The 23206-nt window shown below is 42.6% G+C and overlaps 1 protein-coding gene across 1 annotated transcript in view; it reads left to right on the top strand.

Annotated features, from left to right (window-relative positions):
- Positions 1-23206, top strand: part of MSRA (methionine sulfoxide reductase A) — a 230508-nt gene that overhangs the window by 80641 nt on the left and 126661 nt on the right. The window contains exon 2 of the mRNA XM_041426134.1: positions 2559-2627. Coding sequence (XP_041282068.1) covers positions 2559-2627 — 69 coding nt within the window. The remainder of the gene's footprint in view (positions 1-2558; positions 2628-23206) is intronic.

The following is a 23206-nucleotide window of genomic DNA, read 5'->3' as shown; positions in this document are numbered from 1 at the left end:
GGACCCCACCTGCAGAGCTGCATCCAGCCCTGATCCAACAGCAGGAGAACGTGGAGCTACTGGAGGGAGTCCAGAGGAATCCACAGAGATGCTCCGGAGTTTTTTTAGATGGTTAGATGGTCTTTGAGGTTCCTTCCCAAACAATTCCATGATTCTGTGATGATCCATGTGTGGACAAAACTTCACCTGCAATCAGTGACTCTTTAGCCGGGGGCTGTCGTGGGACCAGAAACTATCCAGTGACAGGTGCAAAAACTGAGCAATGCCTAAGAAATCTTGAGGATCTGTTTAGCAACTTTTGATTATCTTTCCATGTATTTTTGATCTGTGAAGGATTATTTCTGTTAAAATCAAGAGATTCTAAGGAGCACAGGGCAGACACTGCACCTCTCTGAGACAGACTTTGCCTGAAGCTGAAATTGAATGTCAAGTCCTCCAGGATCTGTGTTGCTTTCAGATCCTATTGGTTCTGTTCAGCAGGTAGCAAAGTGTGTCACAGGAATCTCTTAGGCTTAGTTTGGAAAATTTAGAGTTTTGGCAGTTGATGATGGAGCAGCATTTGGAAGTTTTGAGAGGTTGTTGCTCATCAGTTTATGTTTATGAAAATTTGGACCGTGTGAATATCAATGAAATAAAAGTAAGAATCTATTCCTTAACTTTACTTGGGAACCCTGAGGATCAAGGAGATTAAATAAGGTGATAGAGAGACATCTCTGCAGTGTTCCAGGCCAGCTTGGATAGGGCTTGGAGCAGCCTGGTATAATGGAAGGTGTTCCTGCACATGGCAGGAGTGGGACTGGATGAACTTTAAAGTCCTTTCCAGCCAAACCATTCTGGGATTTGATGATCCATGTCCTTCTAATTCAGCTTTTCTGCACCTATTAATGGATTAACTCCATAAATTGACAGTTTTTGGGTGGAATGTGCTGTTTTCAGCCCTGGGAAGCTGCAGTGAACTCACAGTCAGTTCAGTGCTCATTGGAAATCTCTCCATGGCTCTGTAACACCAGGTTTTATCCTACTTACTGCAATCCCTTGTCTCTGGAATGACAATGAGCTTGAAAAAGTAATTTATTCTTTCTGTTGGCAAGCTACAGGGATAGTCCTATTTTTTTTTTTCTCAATCCATGGGGCCAGAGTATTCCTGATTTTCTGGAGTTAGTCCATCCAATTTGTAGGTGAGAATTAAAATATTTTCACATGGAAAACTGTTCAGTAAAAAACCTCAAACTGGGACATTCTTTACTTCTCCTTGGGGAGAGTTGTTGTTACTTATACATTGCTATTTAGGTGTTGTTACTTTCTTCCTAAGGTTGAATGTGTATTTTGTTAAGGTCCTTTTAAATTTGGGCTTTTTTTGGTTTATTTTTTACTATTTAATGCATCTGTGCAGGAAATACTGGAAAAAATAGTGAGCCAAAGTATGAATGACAAGAAAATGAATCATTTTATCTGGCTGAGATCTTAGAAATTAAAGTATGAAGACATTGGGAGACAACTTGGGAACTCTGAAAATATTACTTTAATTCAAGCCCGTCTCACCTCTGAAAGTTTAATTTTAATTTTAATATATTGAAAGCCTGGCCATTTGAAATGATAACTGCTTCATACATCATGGATGTCACTCACTCTGTAAATGAAGGCAGCTATCAGGGCGAGGGCAGGGTTAGTTTATTTGATCTTACAAGATGTTCTGTAATTTTTCTGACTGTTCACTCCTCTCCCGTGGCTGTAGATCATGTTGGGAATACCAGCTACAACTAACGAGGTTGAAACCTTGGTCATGTTACTCCCACTCTGGAGCTTCCCAACAATTTCCTTCCCAAAGCCTCTCTCCTGAGGCACAGGACAATCAATTTTCCTAAATGTCACCAATTGACTCGTGGCACCTCCTGCTCCACTTGCAGATAACCCTGATTTTCCCTTCTCACTGGCTGTTGGTAAATGTTGGATGCCAGGTGGGATTAGGAATGTGCCTCCCTGCTAATGAGAAATATTGTTTCCAGAGAATTCACAAGTGAGCCCACATTCCTTATCTGACCTGCTTTATTCCTCACCAGCATCGGGACTAAAGGAATGAAAATAATGCATACATTGAGAAAACATCTTGATTTTCTCCCTGGGAAATATTTTGTGAATGGAAAGTTGTATTTTGCATTCAGGCAGTTTCATTTCTTGCCGCCGTTGTTTAAAATGTGCCTTAGGAGCAAAAAATGAATGTGGGGATGGCAGTGAAAAGGTTTTGAACTACAAGAGGGCAGGGATGGATGGGATACTGGGAAGGAATTGTTCCTTGTGAGGGAGGTGAGGCCCTGACACAGGTTTCCTAGAGAAGCTGTGGCTGTCCCTGGATCCCTGGAAGTGTCCAAGGTCAGGTTGGACAGTGCTTGGATCAACCTGGGATGGTGGAAATTGTCCCTGCCCATAGGAATTGTTCAGATTTCAATGGATCTGCAAGAAATAAACAATAAACAATTGATTTTATGCAAAGCAAATACTCTATCACATTTTAACTTTTTTTTTCTTTTTTTTTTCTTTTTTTTTTTTTTCCCTTCTAGATAAAGATCATGTCAATGGGAACAGAATGGTTGAACCTTTCCCAGAGGGAACACAGATGGCTCTGTTTGGTAAGGCATCAGTTTGAAAATAAAAGCTCAAAACTCTGTGGTGTTGGTGCATTCCAGATTTCTTAATTTTAGCCTGACTTCTTTGAGTTTCAGAACCTGGGCTGCTCCTGCCATTTTCCAATCACTGACACCAGCTCAAGCCACTGGGCGTTTTGGAGATGTCCTTTATATGTCATTTCCATATAAAGAAATACACTAAAAATGTCTTAGTTATACAAACAGAAAATGTAAATCTTGTATTATGTTCCCTAAAAATTCCAAAGTAGTAGCTTTTTTATGTATGATAATTTGTCTAAGATCATTCATTAGTTTAAACAAAATTCTGAATGTGATGCATGATTCTCCACACTTTAAACCAATTTGGTTTCTCCTGGACTTGGAGGGTTGTTACCATTTACATGCCCCAAACCAAACCTGCTGATTTCTACCTGACGTTGTGAATAGTCCTGTGGAATTCCTGTTGGGAGCCATCAGGGCTGGAGAAGGGGCCAGATGGAAAAGAGAATAAGTTTAATTTCTCTATATCTGTCTCTTTTCTAAGAAAATGTAATTCTTTGAGCCCGTTTTGAAGACTTGAAAAGGTGTTTCTCCAGAGAAATTAATTACTACAGGAAGAAATAAATATCCTAAAATGGATCAAAATCACCCTTTTCCAATCAAGATATAGACTTTACCCAAACCTGGGAATTGAGCTCTCTTTTTGGGATGTGATGATGTTAGTCCTTAAGGCAAGACTTTGGGATTTATTGGGAAGAAAAAAGTGGATTTATATGACAATTATTATTAAAATGTATTGCTACAGAGAATGAAAAATATCCTAATGGTGTTTTGATACAACGCAGTTGTTTACAAAGGATATATTACTCTACTAACATGTGCAGGATGGTCCAAAGTGCCTTAGGAAATGTATTAAATTCTATTAAATGTTTCTCTGTCTGTGATGCTGAAGTAAATATTAAATCACTCCTTGAGACACATTAATTTAATACTCCAAAAATGATCTTTTAAATTGATGGTGGCAAAAAATCTTGGTGAGTGTCATCTTTCCTGTGGAATTAATGTTGGTGTAGTTTCATGGATGAAGAGGAGAAATGGTTTGTGGGTGTCACCCTTCAGTTTCCAACATGATTTATTCAACTTCTCTTCAGAGTTCCTCCAATCCAGTGTTGCATTTCTATCAGTGTCTCCTTCTCTGTGGATTTTGGGAACATAAACAAATTATTGGAGTGGTGGAATGAGTGATTGTTTCATAATTTTCTTTTGGAGCAATAGGGAAATGATTTTAACCTTTTAACGTCCAAGGTTGAGATGGATTTAGAGATTCTTCTTTGAATTTCTTTACAGCAGGAAGGGTCAGAGGGTTCTGGTACAGTCTGATATTGATGCAGTCTGTGCTGTTTAGATATATAAAAAAAAAAATAAACTCCTTTTGGGTTTTAAAAAATTTTCTGTGCCATGATCAGATCAGATTTCCAGTGTTTTTGATGGGTGTTGGTTCTATTGTTGTACACAATTTGTGAAAAACCACAGAAAGCAACAGAATTTAGTTGGAAAAGTGCAAAATCTTATTAAACAGCACAATTTGAAGCATTCCTGAGGAACTCTGTAACATTCCTATCAAGACTGGGAACTTCCATTATTTTTCAATTGCCCTAAATTTTCCACTAGGCTGTGATTGCAAGTGTTGGGCTTAAGTGGTGAAAGCTCAGGCTGGTGCCATCTGTGCTGTGAAGGAACAGAAAACCTCCACATCCTGATTTTTGCTATTAGACCTGCACTGGAATAGTGCACAAACACGACTCTGGTGATAATCCCTGACATTTGTTGGTGTTGGCATCCCAGTCTGAGGGTTTGGGATGGGAAAAGGGAGCTGCAGTTCATTTCCCTCTCTCCAACCCATGTGAATGGGAATAAAAGGCCAGGTTGGATGGGGCTTGGAGCAACCTGGAGTAGTGGAAGGTGTCCCTGCCCATGGAACTGGATGAGCTTTAAGATCCCTTCCAAATGAAACCATTCCAGGATTCTGTGATTCTAAAACAAGGCCTAGAAGAAGAAAACGATCAGTTAGGAATTCCTCTCCTGGGATTATTACTCATCCTATCCATGTGTGATCCTGTTAACAGCAAGTTCTTTGTATTTTGTGACTCTGTAAGCTCAGGAGAGAGCCTGAGCCAGGTGAATTTCTGACTCCACCTCACCAAGAGAGGATTTTCACACCCCTCTTCCAGAAAGATCCTTTAATCCTTGGGATTCACAGGGAAGAGCAGTCGTTAGAAGAGATCCTTCTTCCTGCCTAGAGAGGGTGTGGATTTTCCCTCACTGGGGTGATTCCAGTTTCCCTCACTGGGATTATTCCAGTCTCCCTCACTGGGATTATTCCAGACCCATCTGGACACAATCCTGTGTCCTGTGCTCTGGGATGACCCTGCTGGAGCAGGGAATTGGACCAGATGACCCCACTGTGCTCCCTTCCAACCTGACCCGTTCTGTGATTGCTTAAAAAGATCTGCAAAACCCAAAAGTTGGTTGTGTAGAGACAGCCAATTTGCAGTGAATTTTCCCCTTGCTTGGATAGTTTTAGATGCACCAATAAAGCAGCAGAATAAAATATAATGCAGGGTTGTAAACACTGAGCCTTCCACCTGCTGCAAAACGCAGCTGGATTTCATTCCACAGCTCCCTCTCCTGCAAAACATCCTCAAGATGCTCTTCCTAATGGTGCATTATTCATTTGATGGTGTGACTGCTTGTTTGGATCAAGGAACAGGGTGAATGTACTCAGGGCATTGCTCCTGCAGCTTTCCCATCTATAGCAGAACCTCACGGATTTCAAAGGATTATTTAAATTATTTTGAGACTCTCCTGTTGTCTGTTCAGCATCACCCAGCTGCTGGAGGTGCACCTATTGTTCATTAGGATAAAGAAATGTGTCCTTGTTCCTACAGTGGGGAAAAAAAGCCACATTTCGAGGGTGCGGGTGATTCTTTAATGGAAATCTTTTAATGCTCCCCATCCTGTGACCTCGAAATCCACCCTCCCAGCTGATTAAAGCACTGGGAGAACACGATGTGCACAGGCACAGCCTGACTGAGACACTGGAATGCTGTGTCAAAAATTCTCTGAAGCCTATTCCCAAATTCCTTAACTGCTGCCCAGGGAAGTTGTGGACTTCCCATCCCTGGAGGTGTTCAAGGCCAGGCTGGATGGGGCTTGGAGCAACCTGGGACAGTGGCAGGAGTTGGAATTGGGTGGTCTTCAAGGTCCTTTCCAACCCAAACCATTCTGAGGTTCTGTGTTTCTACGGAACAAGTGAAACTTGATGTTACATGTTTGTGTTGTGAGTGATAAAGTAGAAGGCCTTCAATGAATGCCTGTCCAGAAAGTTTCCTTGGAAGTTTTATGGCCATGGATATATTCGGTTAAAAGTACTTTGTCTTAAGAGATGATTTTGACCCCAAACCTAATCAAAACTCAAAATCCAAACATATATATAAGGTGTGTGGGGGGTGATAATATTTTGAAAATAAGCAGTTTAAGGTTTAAATTCAACTTATTTACCAGGGGTAAAAAAACCCCAAATGCCTGAAAGCTGCAGAACATTAATGACTTCAAGAAATTAGTCTCTTCCTCAGCACCATTGTAACTCTTGAATATTTTAAACACATTTAAATGCACTTCTGCATTATCATAACATCATGGAATGGTTTGGGCTGGAAGGGACCTTAAAGATCTCATTGCAACCCCTTGCCATGGGCAGGCAATTTATGCTCAGAGATGTTTCTGATCAGGTTTCTGTTGAATTTTAAGCTCTGCTTTTTCTTGTCAGTTGCTGCTGCAAGATTCCAGTTTATCCCAGAGAACCTCTGTATTCCCTAAGATTTCTATGTCACCTGATTTCTCCAAGAGGAAGCACTGTGCATATGGTGTGTGCATAGAAGGGCTCTTATTTACCTCCAGTGAAATCTGGCAATAGCTCAGATTTGTGATTACAACGCTTTTAAAATGTAGGAGCACATTGAGCTGTATTTGCTTGACATAGACTGGCTCGTAATGGGATAATTGGTTTCTTGGAGTAAACAAAGTGCAGGCAGAAAGAGGATGTTAAGGAACTGATAAGGTCTAATTATGGATATTTCAGAGCTGGCAGACGGATCCAGGCCTGGTCACCTTCTGCTCTGCACTTATTAGACAGCAGCACATTCCAGCAATTCCACGGAGCTGTGTTGTTATTGTGTTTTCCACTGAGTTACTCTGTCCTGTCACAATTGCATTCCCACTGTTTCCAAAGGATATTTAAAAATTCAACCGTGGTGGAGGATTGTCCAGTGAGGTCTCAGCTGTTCCTTGGGGCCCTTGGAAAACTGAGCTCCTCCAACACACCCTGCTCTTGGGGGCTTCAGCTCCTTCCCATAAAGGTTGGACGGGGCTTGGAGCAACCTGGGATAGTGGAATTTATCCCTGCCCACAACAGGGAGTGGAACAGGATGAGCTTCAACATCCCTCAAACCCAAACCATTCTGTTTCTGTGGATAAAGGCCTCATGAGGGCAACTTCTTAACTAAAAGAAAATTATTTCCCTTGGAAGTGGGATGATGGATTCAAGAACACAGAAATCCGTACAGGGTTTCTTTTTGTCCCCACTGGAACAGCTGCTGGTGGCTGTGTCAGAGGAGGACCAGCCTTTTGGTCCAGCTGAGTTTTCAATGACTATTTTTCACCAGGAAAAGAAAATCACAGGGAACAAAGTTTGGCCCTCAAGAGAAACACTTTTTTTTTTCTTCTTTTTTTGACAGTAAAAATAGAACAAGCAATTTTTCTCAAAGAAAAAGAAGAAAACTTGAAACAATGCTGCACATCACAAGATGTTTTATCTCTATCTGAAGAAAATGTAAGACTTGATGATGTTGAAACAGTCGTGTTTGCTCTGACCCAAATGGAGGAGAAACATCCACAGCAATATCATCACATGGTGCAAGGATCACGTTGTGGAGGAATTGAGAACCAGAGGGAATGTATTGCACAAGGGGTTCATGTCCCTTGTGTTAATTCTCTTTCAGCATGTGGAAAAGAGAAGGAAGTGTATTAATTGGCTGGCTTTTCAGAGTTCTGAGGCATTAATGCTGTCCTGTTTTCAGGAATTAATGCTGTCCACTTTTTTTCCTGTTTTATAGTGATGGGAAAATGGACACAGCATTTCTGCAGCTCTGGAATGAGAGAAAAAGCCTGGGAAGTCAGGGCATAACAAAAGGGAATGGCCTAAAGGGAGGCTGCTCTGTTCCTAAACCAAATTCTGGACCCATTCTTACCTTTCCAGTGTGTTTATTAAATAAATATACCCTTAGTTCCCATTTTCCTTTTTGCTCTCTCCCAGACACTGTTTTTGTGTTTTGGTTGCCTCTTCCAGAGGTCTGAAACTCAGCCCAGCTCCCAACCTCTGCTGAGTGGCCCTGGTTCCTCATTATTGCAACCACTGCCTAAACATGGAATGGTTTGTGTGGGAAGGGACATTAAAAATCATCCAGTCCCCCCCCTTGCCATGGGCAGGGACGCCTTCCACTATCCCAGGTTGCTCCAAGCCCTGTCCAGCCTGACCTTGGACACTTCCAGGCATCCAGGGGCAGCCACAGCTTCTCTGGGCAACCTCAGGGCCTCACCACCCTCACAGCCAGGAATTCCTTCCCAATATCCCATCCATCCCTGTCCTCTGGCAGTGGGAAGCCATTCCCTGTGTCTTGTCCCTCCATCCCTTGTCCCCAGTCCCTCTCCAGCTCTCCTGGAGCCCCTTTAGGCTCTGGAAGGGGCTCTGAGCTCTCCCCGGATTCTTCTCCTCTCCAGCTGAACACCCCCAGCTGTCCCAGCCTGGCTCCAGAGCAGAGGGGCTTCAGCCCTTGGGGCAGCTCTGTGGATTCCTCTGGACTCTCTCCAGCAGATCCACATCCTCTTAATGTTGGATTCCAGGGCCGGATGCCGCTCTGCAGGTGGGGGTCTCACCTGAGCAGGGCAGAGGGGCAGAATTCCCCCCTCCCTTGCTGCCCACTCTGGGGATCAGCCCAGGACATGGGGGGCTCTGAGCTCCAAGCACTCATGGCCAGGGTGTGTCCAGCTTTTCCTTCACGACCATCCCCAAATCCTTCTCCTCAAATCATCTTCTTCCTCACAACCTTGCCTGAAGTGAGATGCTCTGGATTTCTGGATTTTAATCTTGTAAGTGTTTTTTTTTAAAGTTACTTCTGGGGAATATTCTCTGTTTAGATTTTAAAGCCTAAGCAGGAAAGCCCTGAACTGAAAATTTACCCCTAAACCTGTTGTAAAATAAGGTGATAAACGCAGAAAAAACATAACTCTGGGACCTTTTGAAATAAAAATCTCAATGCTCAGTTTCTCTTGTCCTGTGGAATATTCTGGGCATTGTGCTTTAAATGCTGCTGCTGTGATTTGATGGAATTGTGCATCAGCTTTGTGAGAATGTAAATGGGCAAAGCACTGGGCAAGGAGACCCTGATAAAAACAAAATGCTACAGCTCTGCTTAGTCCTCACCAAAGACATTTCCTGACATTTATAAACACTAATAAGGGACAATAAAATATCCCTAACGCAAAGTGAAAGATGTCCTTGATGAACACAACCCTTCAAAACATCCTTTGCTTTCAAAGGAGCCACATCTCTTTTTCCTTCAGAAAACTAAAGTAATGTGGCCTTCAAACACAATCTCTGTGCTCCTCCATCAGGGAGTTTTTTTATGTTAATTTAGGTTTCTTGAGGTAATGAAGAATTCAGCTTTGTGTGGATTTCTGCTTGGAGTGGCTACTGCACATTAGGGAAGATCTGGGGTTTTTTAAAAGTCAGACTGCAGCTTTTTAATCAGCATCATTCACCTTAAAACAACCTTTTAATTATGTTTTGGGGGTATTGCCACAGAAAAGAGTAGAAGAGACACATTTAATTTCCATGACTTCTGGGATGGGGCTCAGTGATCTTCAACAGCAGGAATTGTCTTGAAGAAAATAATTATTTTCTTATTTATCTAAATATTCATTTTTAAAATTCAGTGATATTTTATTTATTTAGAGTTTTAATTAAAAAAAATTAATTTATTGTTTTATTTCCCATGCAAAAAAGGCAGCATGAGCACCCTGAACAATTGCAAAAGCCTTGCAGAGAAGTTATTCCTTGCCTGTGATGAATAGGAGTATATCAATGAGAAGGAGGCATCATTCTGAGTTCGTTTAAGTTGGAAATAGAAGTAAATTATCCTTTTAATGACTGGAGGCTGCCCTGATCAGATTGATGCTGCTTTGCAGGAGATATATTTATATGTGTGTTTCTTTATGTGCTGGGATGGGCACATTTACCATGGAATTTGTCCTTGGATTCCTGCTAAGAAAGCACAGACAGTGGTGACATGGAATAAAAAACACAGGGTGCTGATGACTTATTCTGTTCAGCCACGAAAAATATTATATAGGAGGGTTTTTGGAGGGGGAAAATGGTGCTGTTTTGATAATTTTAGATATATTGTGACATTCACAAAGTGTTGTCAGCAGATCCTAATGGATTTATCTTCACAAGGCTGCTGGCACAGCGTGGAAATTTTAGATCTGGGCATGTGAGACTGAGAAAAGAGGGTTCTACATTAAAAAATATGGATTACTTACTCTTGGATTATTGAGTTTGGGAGAATTTAGAGTGATTTTCCTGATTTTCAGGAGTTTTTCCCACCTGATGAAGTTATTGAAAAAATATATCATTTGATAGATCAAAGATACAAAAACCTTCACCAACTTTTAAAATACTGGCTCAGAAATACTCCTGAAACATGGAGGGCTCAATTGGAATAGAATTCCAGAATTCCAGAATAGTTTGGGTTGGAAGGAACCTTAAAGGTCATCTCATTCCATTGGCACTGGATCTCCAGTGACTGTCATGGGAGCTCGGGCACCTTTTGCCACATGTGAACACAAATACTGGAGATTTAAGTGCAGTTGTTCCAAGTTTGCATCAGGTTGGATGGGAAGAATTGCTCCTAGAATTGCTCAGAGAATCCTTTATGTCCCAGTACTTATTTATGTAACAATATTTATATTAATAAACATTTGTATATATTGTGTATTTATGTATTATGTATTAAACATATATATAATGTGTTTTTATATATTATGTATTTGACATTATTGTTTTGTTTTGGGTAGTGCTCATATTAGATTATTTTCAATGGCAATTAATGCTGGCTGGTACAAGGTCTGCTTTTCCTGGGTGACACAAGTCTTTTGGCTTTAGAAAAGAGTAAAAACTTCATCCTTTAAGAGGCTCAAACAGCATCTTATTCCAGATTTTTCTTCTGGAACACCTGACTTTGTTCCCTGTGCAGGACATGCTTGGGAAATGAAGGCAAAACCACACTTCAGCCTCTGAAAGAAAAAAACAACATGATCAGTTTTTCAAGCAAGATAAGAGCTAACCACAGGAAAAAAAAAATCTGATTTAAGTTGAATATGAGTAATTCTGAGACAGGCGTAGTTATTTGTTTGTGAGCCAGGGAAAACAGCATGAGATATGTCAGGCTTGGAGATAAAATTTATTGGTGTGTCATTGGCTTAAATCCAACATTATGCTCATAAATAATCTAATCCTGGTGTGACATATTCCTGCTTGAACCTTGACTGAAAATTATTGAGAGTCATGTAATGAATTATGCAGAAGCAGACACGTGCTCAAGTCGAGGGCATGGAGCTGGGGTGGAATGCTGGAATGTGTTTGGAATTAGGGATGGCATCTACAGACAGGGATGGAGAGAGGGCAGGGTGTCCTCCTGGTGTCTAAAGGGATGACACTGAACCTCGTTTGTACATTGGTCATCCAGCTTTTTTTTGACGTTTCTGGGATGCAAAGTGTGGTAAGGAATGTTGTTTTCACCGTGACTGTCCCTCATGTGCCCTCAGTCTCTGAATTTGCACCAGCTGAGGACATCCCAAGGCTCCAGACAATCCCTGACTCTAATATCCAGCTGCACACAGGATGGGATTCACTCGGGTCACTCTGCGGAATTTTCCTGACTAGCCAAGAGAGGACAAGTGCAGGGGTTTAAGTGTTAGAATGGTGGCACTCAGACTCACCCAATGGGATGGGGTTTGTCCCTGGGGTGGATAAAGAAATTTTAATTTGCTTTGCTTTCTGGAGACCAATAAAACCAAGATCATTTTACTGCATTAAAGATCTGGGCGTGTTTTTTAGATGTAGAATGATTTTTGGTCACTCACAGGGTCCCTCTTCACACCACTGTCTAGTTTGCTGGAGACCTCTGTGTGAATCTGGGAGTGATTCATCCTGGGTATCCTGGAAAAAGAAGGATCCAGGGAGACCTCAGAACCCCTTGCTGTGCATAAAGGGGCTCCAGGAGAGCTGGAGAGGGACTGGGGACAAGGGATGGAGGGACAGGACATGGGCCAGTGGCTACCCACTGCTAGTGGGTAGATTAAGATGGGATATTGGGAAGGAATTCCTGGCTGTGAGGGTAGGGAGGCCCAGAGCAGCTGTGTCTGGATTCCTGGAAGTGTCCAAGGCCAGGCTGGATGGGGCTTGGAGCAGCCTGGGATAGTGGAAGGCGTCCCTGCCCATGGCAAGGGGTGGGACTGGATGATCTTTAAGGTCCCTTTTAACCCAAACCCATCCTTTCATTCTGTGATTAGTCAGGAGCAATAATGATTTAAAGATATTTGTGAATCTTTTTCTGCTGGACAAATTTTGCAAACTTGACAAAACATTCCAATAATTGTCCCTGACCTGCCTTGAAGCTGTATGTCCATAAAAATCCTCAGAATTCCACAGGAGATGAAGTGACAGATTGCACAATGATGCTGTAAACGAGGCAGCAACTCATTGTGGGTGTCTGTGGCTTGGCATGGATTTGGGAGATGTGCTTGGGCTCAGGTGGGCTGGGTGCAGAGCATGGAATGACCTCTCACTGCTCCCACCCTGGGGCACCACAGCTCTTTCCCCATGACTGTGCAGTTGTCCCACCCTGGTTGGATAGCTGTAGTTATCCAAACACATTCCCACAAGGATCTGTGGCAGAGGCTCCCCAAAATCCAGCTCAGGGTTAGAGGGGCTGTTTATTGCAGCAGGACTGTGCTGCCACAGCCCTTCAGCTCAGTCTCCTGCTGACCACAGGATGGTTTTTTTGGGATGTTTAAGGAAGCCATGGATCTGGAGAGCTGCAGGTCATGGACTTTGCTGTGAGTGATGGCAATTCCTTTGCCGAGCCATTAGTGCCACTCTGCCTCAGAGTTTTTTATAGTTCTTTATTTCCAATGCTGCCAGTCCAGGTTTCTTGGGAATGATTGTGCTGCACGATGGGTAAATGACTAACCACATTAATATTTGGCCTCTGTCTGCCCCTCTGGATATAAATTAGTTTTTCTCTAACAATCTACTCTGGTATTTTCTTGAGTAATTTTTTTTTTTTTTTTTTTTTTTGGAGATGGGTAGGAAGAGTTATTCTCTTTTGAAAGTAAGAACTCACCATCATTGCATTGCCTTGCAACAGATGAGAAAATAACTCTTGGAACTTCCATATTTCCATTAAGGACAGCTATGGTTCAAAATAGATCCATTTGAATGATCTAGGTGCTCTTGGAAGGCATTTATTGGTTTGGAAAAGGGTTGAAGGGAAAGGAGGACGAAAGGGCTGCTTGTTGAATTGCTTGTTATATGAATGTAATTATTTTTTTGCTCCTGAGCAATTATAGATTGTAGGTTTAAATAATTGTCAGGGTGCCTACAGCTTTCTGTTGTTGTTTGAAATCTAAGGCTACAAATATAATAAGGAATATGAGATTGCCTTTGCTGAATGTGGCTATGGCAGTTCATTTAACTCAGCAATAGTCATCGGAAAAAAAAAAGGAAAGAAAAGTCAATTTTTCTATTCCTTGCAGTAAACAAACATTGTAAACAAGTTATTATTCTAGGCCCTAGAAGTGATTCCTATTTTGCTGGTAACAAAACATGGCTCTTTGCTTTTATAAGAGTAGAATATATTTTGTTTTGCTTCTCTCTATCTCCAGCTCCCCAAGGTGGCTTGGGAGATTAGAGAGATTTTCACAAGACAAGGGTAAGGCTTTGGTGTTATTGCAGAGATGGATTTATATGAAATGGATTACACAGCCCTGATGACATCTCTTATTTTCTGGGTATATCAAGTTCTACTTGAGTAGTGGAGCACTAAAGTGTGGCAAATGACCAGGGATGATCTAAAATGAATCTCTGCCAAGCACTGGAATGCTCGGAGTGAAGGAAGATCACAAAATGATTTGAAAGCCTCAAATCAATGGCTGAACTAAAGATGTGATGCTTTGCAATGAAGCAAATAATCAGCTTGATGATAGGACCGTGTAGCTCTATCTCAATCTCTTCACCACATTATTGTAGCAGAGGTTCTTTTTATCCCTAACAGACTTTGGAAACATAATATATTAAGAAACTGATCTCTCCTTGAAGGAACAGAGGGGGTGGCCAGGTTGAGGCATGATTAGTGGCTGAATCTGGGGCTTTCTGCTATGCTCATTCAGATTAAGGTGCTGTACCCGGGCTGGGGCAGCCCCTGGGATCAATCCAGGCTGGGGATTAAGGGATGGAACAGGCCTGGAGAAGGACTTGGGGGACCTGGATGAGATCTGGACATGACCTAGCCAAGAAACCTCAGTGGGCAGCAGGGGAGGGGGGGATTCTGCCCCTCTGCCCCCTGCTCAGGTGAGATCCCACCTGCAGAGCTGCCTCCAGCCCTGGGCTCCAACATCAGAGGGGTGTGGAGCTGCTGGAGGGAGTCCAGAGGAGACACCAGGATTAGCAGAGGGATGGAGCAGCTCTGCTGTGAGGAAAGGCTGAGAGGATTGGGACTGTTCAGCCTGGAGAAGAGATGCTTTAGGGTGACCTCCCACTACCCGAAGGGAACCTGAAAGAGAGCTGGAGAGGGACTTTGGAATAAGACCTGGAGGGAATGGCTCCAAACTGACAGGGAACAGATTTAAATTGGGTATTGGCAAAGAATCCTTCCCTGTGAGGTTGGTGAGGCCCTGGCACAGGGTGTCCAGAGAAGCTGTGGCTGCCCCTGAATCCCTGGAAGTGTTCAAGGCCAGGTTGGATGGGGCTTGGAGCAGCCTGGGACAGTGGAAGGTGATCATGACAGGGGTGGGACTGGATGATCTTTAATGTCCCTTCCCACCCAAACCATTTCATGATAAGTTTTGATTCCAATTTTGGACAATTCTGGGCTGTGCTAAGAATTCTGATGCTTTTATTCCTGACATTTTCTTTGCTCCAACAATTTATTTGATAAAAGAAATTAGAAGGAGTAAACAAATAGTTCAAGGATTCAGATTTTTGACCGTAAGCTTTGGCATTTTTTTTCTGTGTCCTTGGGACAATTCAGGCATCATATCTGTGACCTAGAAACATCAGGTGTCTACAGGAATGCTCAAGATGACTCTTTAATGGATTAGACATGAAACAGAAGCAATTTTAATCCCAACAGTTTGCACGTAAGGACTGATAGTTCCTGCTTTGTGAACAGCTCCTTTCCTGCAGGTCAGATCCATTTGTGGTGCAATATTGCTTTGGATGTCAGTTAGGTGTTCATGGAAAATGCTGCCTGTTGATCCCAGCCACAAACATTCAATCAGCTGCATTCCAAATCCCCAAACATGAAAGGAAACAGGTGTTTATTGGTTTCCCCTTCCTGAATTTTACAGTTTGTGACAGTTCTCTTTGATGTTTATGGAATGTAAGAATATGAATGACCCCATAAATAGAAAAAGTCAACTTTTGGGGATGTTGCTCTGTGTTTGTAACCAGAACCCAGCACAGTGGAATTCAAATCTGTGGCAAAGGCTTTATGTGCTGTGGGTTTGAAAATAGCAACACCACTAATGATGGAAATCAGCTTCAGAGAGAAAACCTTTTAGAGTCTGAGTTCAGCCTTGAATTCCCAAAACCTCCTGCTCTTCTCGTTTTTCCCAATGCTCCACCTGTCTAAATATAATTGGATTGATGATTTATGCAACGCCAAGTAGACAGATTATAGTTAATTTTAATGAATGAAATTTGATCTAACCTGTGGACTAGACTGGACCTTGACCTGGTCTAGTGGAAGGGGGATGGAATGAGATCAGCTTTAAGGTCCTTTCCAACCCAAACCATTCTGGGGTCTGTGATGTTTCCATGATCAAAGACCAAATTCATTTTTTTAGGATGGAAACCTTCAGGAGTAAGGTTGAACTGTTTTTTGGATGAATTCTGTATTTATTGTTGGACATTTCTGGTTCCTATTCTCTCATGCTTGGTCTTCAGAGAATCATGAAATATCCTGAGTTGGAAGAGACCCACCAGGATCACTGACTGAACCCATAACCTGGCACAGCACACCCCAACAATCACATCCTGTGCCTGAGAGCCTTATCCAACCACTCCTGGAGCTCTGGCAGCCTTGGGGCCATGGCCATTCCCTTGACTCATCCCAAGTTTTACTGAAGAATACAAACCAAGCAAAATATGGGAAGGAAAAAGTTTGAAAATACAGAGTTTTATCAAGTGGTGTTTGTCTTAATCAACAGACACAAAATCAGAGAATAAATAAGATTGTAAAAGACCTCTGAGATCATCAAGTTCAACCTTTGAAAGTCACAGGCAAGGCATGAAAAAGAGATTTTTAACAAAGATCTGTAACTGGGATCCTTTGGTATTTTTCCAAAAAGGATTCTTTGTTTTGCCTTTGTACAACTCATACTTCAGTTGTGGAGTATTTAAATAATATTTAATATACTATAATTTATATGAGGCTTGATTATTTGTTTAGAAACAAAGTGTGTATCCCAAGATTAAGGAAAAAGAGAAGGAAGAACTGACAAGGCTCTTGGCTTTCTTCACTCTCACAAATTCTCCTTCTTTTCCTAAAAAGTGGATTATTGAGATTCTGATTGTTCAGATCCACAGTGAACTTCTGGAGGGTCCAGGTGCTGCTCATGGGTGGAAGTTGAGGTGCACCATTGTTCTCCTGGCTCTGCCAGGCTTGGGGAAGTGTCATAGGCACAGGGACATTCTGGACCAGCTCCCAAAGGCCACAAAGTTTAGCCTCTGCTGCTTTTCCATATTCTCCTTCCAGTGTGTGATGAGAACCTTTCAGGTCACCAGAAATGATTTTTTTGGCTGGGCTGTATCTTCCAGTTTCTGGGAATTAAAGGTAAGTTTTCCAACAGATAATTTTGATCCTGGAATTTTATTGTGTGGAGTCACCAGAAAGCAGGTCTCTGGATTTTCAGGACAAAAATGGTTTAAATATTCCTGCTTTTTGGGTGGGAAAGGATATGGAGTCAGTGAATGAGGCCACCCTTCGGAAGTGCTGGGATTCACTGACTTGGGTCTGTCCCTGCTCTCTGCTGGTTAAGCTCAAAATTGCATTGAAATAGGAATATATGAAACCTCTTATGTTCTTCCTGGGAAGTTCAGAGCAAATGTGCTTTGTGCCTTATTAACATTCTGGATATTGGCTTCAGCTTTGTTTGAATGCTGTTGAGTTTGTATTATTTATAACTTGTAACATGCTTTAGGATGGGTTTGATAAACACATTTTGAAGTAGTTTTCTGTATCTCCCCATTGCTTTTCCCAGTTTGAGTGCTGTTGTCTTCAAGGGTTTTTTTCCAAAGTCATCCTTCTGACACATTTCCCATGCTGAAAACATGGCTGTTTTTCTCTTGACAGTAAAATATTCCTTCCCTCTGATGATAATCTGCTTTTCCTTTTGCAATAATCTGTTGTGCAGCTTTTATCCAAACATCCATCCGTACACAAACACGTGCCCACGCCCGCGTCCAACGTCAGCAGCCACAGGCAGGAACCAATTTCCTGGGCATTTGTTAATTTGAATGAACATGAGGCTTCTGCTTCTCCTATGGAAAAAAAAAAAAAAAAAAAAAAAAAAGAAGCAAACCCAACAGTTTCCTTGGGAATTCATGCAGTGTGAACAGAACAGATCTTGGCAAAACGGTGAGCCAAGAAATTCCTCTTTAGTTGCTCTGTTAGGCAAACTGCATTTTAAATTTCTTGCCCAGGGCTTTGTTTGACTTGCCCCAGGCAAGCTGTTCAACATATTTATCAACCCTGTTGGAGCATTAGAGCCAACGCTCATCGAGGAAGATCATCCTCTTAATGCCATCTGTCATCAGCAGTTTTATTTCTTTCAGCTCAACTTGTTCTGTTTCACCGTTTTTCCCCCCTATTCCTTCCAACCATTTCTTAGCTGATTGTTTCCCAGTGATCTCAAATATTCTGTGATTGCTCAGATATTCAGGGGCTGTTGGATGTTAAACCCCTGAGGGTATCAGTGGTACAATTTTGTTTTAAATCCTGATTGATAACATTAATCCTATATGGATCCAGATGGCTTCCAAAGCACCCTACGTATCTCAGTGCTGTGCAAAAGATGAGAGTGCTTTTCAATCTGACTCTGGAATTCTTTCCAGATCCTCAACAAGACCATAAAAAAATTCAGAACAAAGGCTCTGGGGTAGTTTCATGCTGTATTTTTATCTTGAGGACATGGCTTTGATTATTTTAGATTTTCAAGGCCTTAATAAGAGTTGTGTAAGTGCACAGACAGTATCAAAGTGTTCAACAAAGCTGTATCTGCTCACTTCCCAAGGGATTTGAGATCCAGTTTGGTCTTGGATTTGTGTCCACAATCAGAGTGCAGCCAAAAGGACTGACAGGAGTATTTCCTTCTAGAGAAGAAAAGTGAATCTTTTGGGAACCTGGTGCTATGGCGTTATTGGTGCTATGGAATTACATAAAGTCAAGAAAAATTATCGTAGCCAGGTGAACATCCACTGTGTGTCAGCTGGGTATGCTGGATGTTCTCCTGGGTTCTCCTGGGTTTCAGGACATTTTTATCTGATTATCCAAACAGGAAGATCATGGACTCACAGAATGGTTTGGATGGGAAGGGACCTTAGAACTCATCCAGTCCCACCCCCTGCCATGGGCAGGGACACCTTCTACTATCCCAGGTTTCTCCAAGCCCTGTCCAGCTTGGACACTTCCAGGGATCCAGGGGCAGCTGCAGCTTCTCTGGGCGCTGGCCACGCTCTGCCAGGGCCTCACCACCCTCACAGAGAACAATTCCTTCCCAAATCCCATCTTTCCCTGCCCTCTGGCGGTGGGAAGCCATTCCCTGTGTCCTGTCCCTCCATCCCTTGTCCCCAGTCCCTCTCCAGCTCTCCTGGAGCTCCTTTAGGCTCTGGAAGGGGCTCTGAGCTCTCCCTGGATCCTTCTCCTCTCCAGGTGAACAGCCCCAGCTCTCCCAGCCTGGCTCCAGAGCAGATGGGCTCCAGCCCTTGGAGCATCTCTGTGGATTCCTCTGGACTCTCTCCAGCTGATCCTCCAGAGATCTGCAGGTTCCCATCACAGCTTTCTTGCCACCTACTTGCCCGTGTTTTTTGGGGAGGGAACACAATGGTGCTCACCAAGGTCTCATCCTGACCTTCCTCAGTGAAGCCAAGGTCCCCTCTTCAGCCCGGTGAGTTCTAAGAATTAATGGTTCCAGAGCACAGAGCACCAATATCCCTTTGGCTCTGTGCTCAGAAATATCAGTATTTGGACTGTCTTCAATCAATCAGCTGCTCTCCACAGTTTTTTAAGGAGGAAAATGCCAATGCCACTCGGCATTTGGCTGAAATGTACGGAATGAGCATTATTCTATAGGGATGGAACTTGCCAAGGCTCAATTTATTCCTTCCAGCTGGGGAGGGATAGGGAGAGGGGAAACAAAAAAAAAAAAAAAAGGAATCATTCCAGGTTGAAGCAGCTGAGCATTTCCTTCTCCAGATTTTATAGAGGGAACAAAATCAATCGTATTCAAAACCTGGGCCAAGTCCTGTGCTGGCCAAGGGAAGCAGGATCCTGGCAGCTGTGCCTCCAGCTCCCGGAGATGCTGGCTCAGGCAGGAAGCTCTGAGGTAGCCGGTGGGATGTGCTCTTGGCTGTCCTTTGCTGCCTCAATGTATGGGAGCAGCCTGTGGCTGGATCCTGTGGCATTGGAGCAGCTGGCACAGCCACTGCTCCCAGGGACGCCGAGCAGAGCCTGGCACTCTGTCTGGAAAGATCCAGTCCTGCTCCTTCCTCTGCTCTGGGCATTAGGGATAGGTTTCCGGGACTCTGCTCTTTGTTCTCCCAGCACGTTTTATTATATTTAAAGATGACATTTCCCCAGCCCCCCCACCCCACACACCCCTCCCAGCTGGTGGAATATATCCCAAAATCCTGCTAACAGAAGGAGGAGCAGGATCTGTGTCCTTTGCAGTTCATCTTCTTCAGAGAAGCATTGCTGGCATGGGAACAGCTCCTTAATCTGCTGCATGGAAAAGTGCCTTGGAGTGTGGGTGTAGGGATGGCAGGCGGCGAGCCAGGAGAGGCTTGGCATGCCAAGGAAATAATGCATTCATTCTTCAAAATATGACAAAAAAAAGGGAGTCTTCTGGATGTCCTGTTGGACTGCTGGGAAGGCAGGGAGAGGGAAGGCTTGGAAATAAAGCTGGCAGGAGGGAAAGGTCAGTGGGGAGTCAGGTGTGTCTGCACCTGATGCCATCAAAGAAGGATATTCCACAAAGATAAAGGGACAAAAGGCATTAAAAAATATGACACGAATGAAAACATTGTATATGTGTACATGATAAGAAATGAAAATTGGCCAGTATAGAAACACAATGCAACCACTGTGACTTTCTTCAAATAAATTGAATAAATGGGGGGCTGAGAGTCCATGAAGTTTCCACCGAGCTCTGGAGTTAATGGGTGTTAATTAGCACAGAATGGGTGCAGCTTGTGAGGCTGGAGTTTGGATCAGGAACACCCTTCTGATGCAAATTTGCTGCCTGTGCTCATTTGCATAATGGAATCATAAATAGGAATTTACATCAGGGAATCTTCATGGAAACTAAGGATTGTTCAGATATAGGGACAGGCATTGGAGAAGAGATCAGAGCAAAGGTGAGGAAAGGTTTCCTTTGGAGATCATGGAGTTCCTTGTGGGATTAGGGAAAAATGTCTGGAATGTTGAGTAATCTTCAAATAAGTTTTCCAGTCGGTTTTTTGGTGCCTTTGATGGCTTCTGTACACAGAACACAAAAAAAGGAATTAACAATATTGCAAGCTGTGAACATTATTATGAGGATAGATAATTTTGGAATTAGTAATTTTGTCTGGGATTCATTTCTGCAGCACAGAGTCCTACTGAGCTTGTCGGGCTGGTCATTTTTTATGGATGTGGAAGAGAAATAGGCAACTCTCAGGCATAAATCACTGTATTTTGGGAGATTTGATTCAACTTCAGATTCAGAGACTCTGAGAGTTTTGTAATGTCTGTGTCTGGGGTAGGGACTGGTTTCTCCTGCCTTAAAATATGCAAATGGGATACTCTGGTGTGACACACCTTGAGCTATGGGATCCACCATGTCAGGAGGATGTGGAGCTGCTGGAGGGAGTCCAGAGGAGACCACAGAGATACTCCAAGGGCTGCAGTCCCTCTGGAGACAGTCTGGGAGAGCTGGGGCTGTTCACCTGGAGAAGAGAAGGGTCCAGGGAGAGCTCAGAGCCCCTTCCAGACCCTAAAGGGGCTCCAGGAGAGCTGGAGAGGGACTGGGGACAAGGGATGGAGGGACAGGACACAGGGAATGGCTTCCCACTGCCAGAGGGCAGGGTTAGATGGGATATTGGGAAGGAATTGTTCCCTGTGAGGGTGGGGAGGCCCTGGCACAGGGTGCCCAGAGAAGCTGTGGCTGCTCCTGGATCCCTGGAATTGTCCAAGGCCAGGCTGGATGGGGCTTGGATCAACTTGGGATAGAGGGAGGTGTCCCTGCCCATGGCAGGGGGTGGTATTGGATGATCTTTAAGGTCCCTTCCCACCCAAACTATTCTGTGATTCCATGGGTTCAATTTCCCTGTCCACGAGTGTTTTTCCTGCACTTTCACATGTCTCTCCCAAATTTTATGTCATTTATGTCAGCCTTGTGCACACAGATGTCCTGGATATCCTAAGGCATCTCAAATGATCCCAAATGTTTCCTTTTAGGGAAATAAATGAATCCCTGGATGTTGAAGCTCCTGTGCAACCAGTGGAGTCCTGGTCAATGTGATGAATCCATAAAGCTGCTCATCCCTGCTAGCACCTGGACTTCCATTCTGCTCTGTTTGTCATGGAATATTTCAAAATTTTTTTTATCTCTAAGAATGGGGTGCCTATCTGTCTTATCAGAGTAGCACTTTGCTTTCATTATTTTAGAAGAATATTTCATCTTATGCTGACTGTTTATTAGGAATATGCAAATTACAGGGTTGCCTATGGAAACACAGGGTCCTTGGTGACAAAAAACCTTGTTCAGAGGATGTATAGGAGTATGGATCCATAAAGAGAATAGCTGGAGAAAATGGATGTGGATGTTGGAAAGGAATATAGATTCTATAATTTAATCCCCAATTGTTTGATTAATATTTTTTCACAGGGATGCTTGAATACTTAAAGATTCCTGTCTGAATCTGTTTGGGTTTGAAGTTCAAAACCAAAAAAAAAAAATGAAAACACCTTTTGAAATTTCAATTAAGAGTCAGTCAAAACCCATCACTGTTCTTGTTTTTGTTTTGCAAATTAGCAATTAAAAAGTGACAAATGTCTTCAGTGCTTAAACACTCCTCTGCAGTACCCATTGTGTTCAAATAAGACTTTTTTTTTTTTTTTTCCTAGGAGTGAGAGTGTTTCCCTGTATTTCCTTTTTTTTTCTTCCTCTTAGGAATGCCTCCGGAAGCTCCCTCTGTAACTGCAAAGCTGCACTCACTTTCCCAGTACTGGGGATTATGCAAATCACTTCATGAATAGTTTAAAATCACATTCATGTTTTTGAGTTTTAAATTATAATATGGGTGGCTTATTTTACTTTTATGGCTCTTTACCTCCTTTTTTTTTTCACTTATTTGTTTCCCTGTCTGAGTTTTTATTTAATAATTTAAATTTATTATTTAAATTATTTATTTCTTCAGTTTCCTTACTAAAGGAGTAATAATTAAGGGAAGTAAACTTTTTTTTTGTACTGCAAGACCATGTGAAATCTTGAACTGAAATTATTTCCCTGTTTTGGTAATAATTGTCCACATTAGCCATGGCTAGAGGCAGCCAATGCTCTGGAAAACAGGCACTCCATGAGCTCACGTGTCTAATTCCAGAATATTATGTGGGATTTTATTGTTAATATTTCTCTCCTTATGACAATTTCTCTGTCGAACGTGGCACCACTTTAGCAGAATAACAAACATCAGCTGAATGGATTAATGCTGGGGAAAGCAATTTAGTGCTGGATTGTTGTAAATGATGTCTCTTTACCAGCAGGTTGTTTTATTATGACAAAGATTTCAATTTTATCTGTTCTCGGGGATGGGAGGATTCATTGTTTGTGTGAGGTGGCAGCACACTTGAGAAAATGATGAGAGCAGTTCTTCAGGAGAATAAAATCCCTCTCTTTCTGGGAAAGAGTGGCACAATGAACTC

This window comes from Onychostruthus taczanowskii, unplaced genomic scaffold, assembly GCF_017590055.1.
Source record: "Onychostruthus taczanowskii isolate IOZ18803 unplaced genomic scaffold, ASM1759005v1 scaffold90, whole genome shotgun sequence".
NCBI lineage: Eukaryota > Metazoa > Chordata > Aves > Passeriformes > Passeridae > Onychostruthus > Onychostruthus taczanowskii.
The sequence above is the reverse complement of the archived record's forward strand: the minus strand, read 5'-3'. Positions and strand labels throughout refer to the sequence as shown.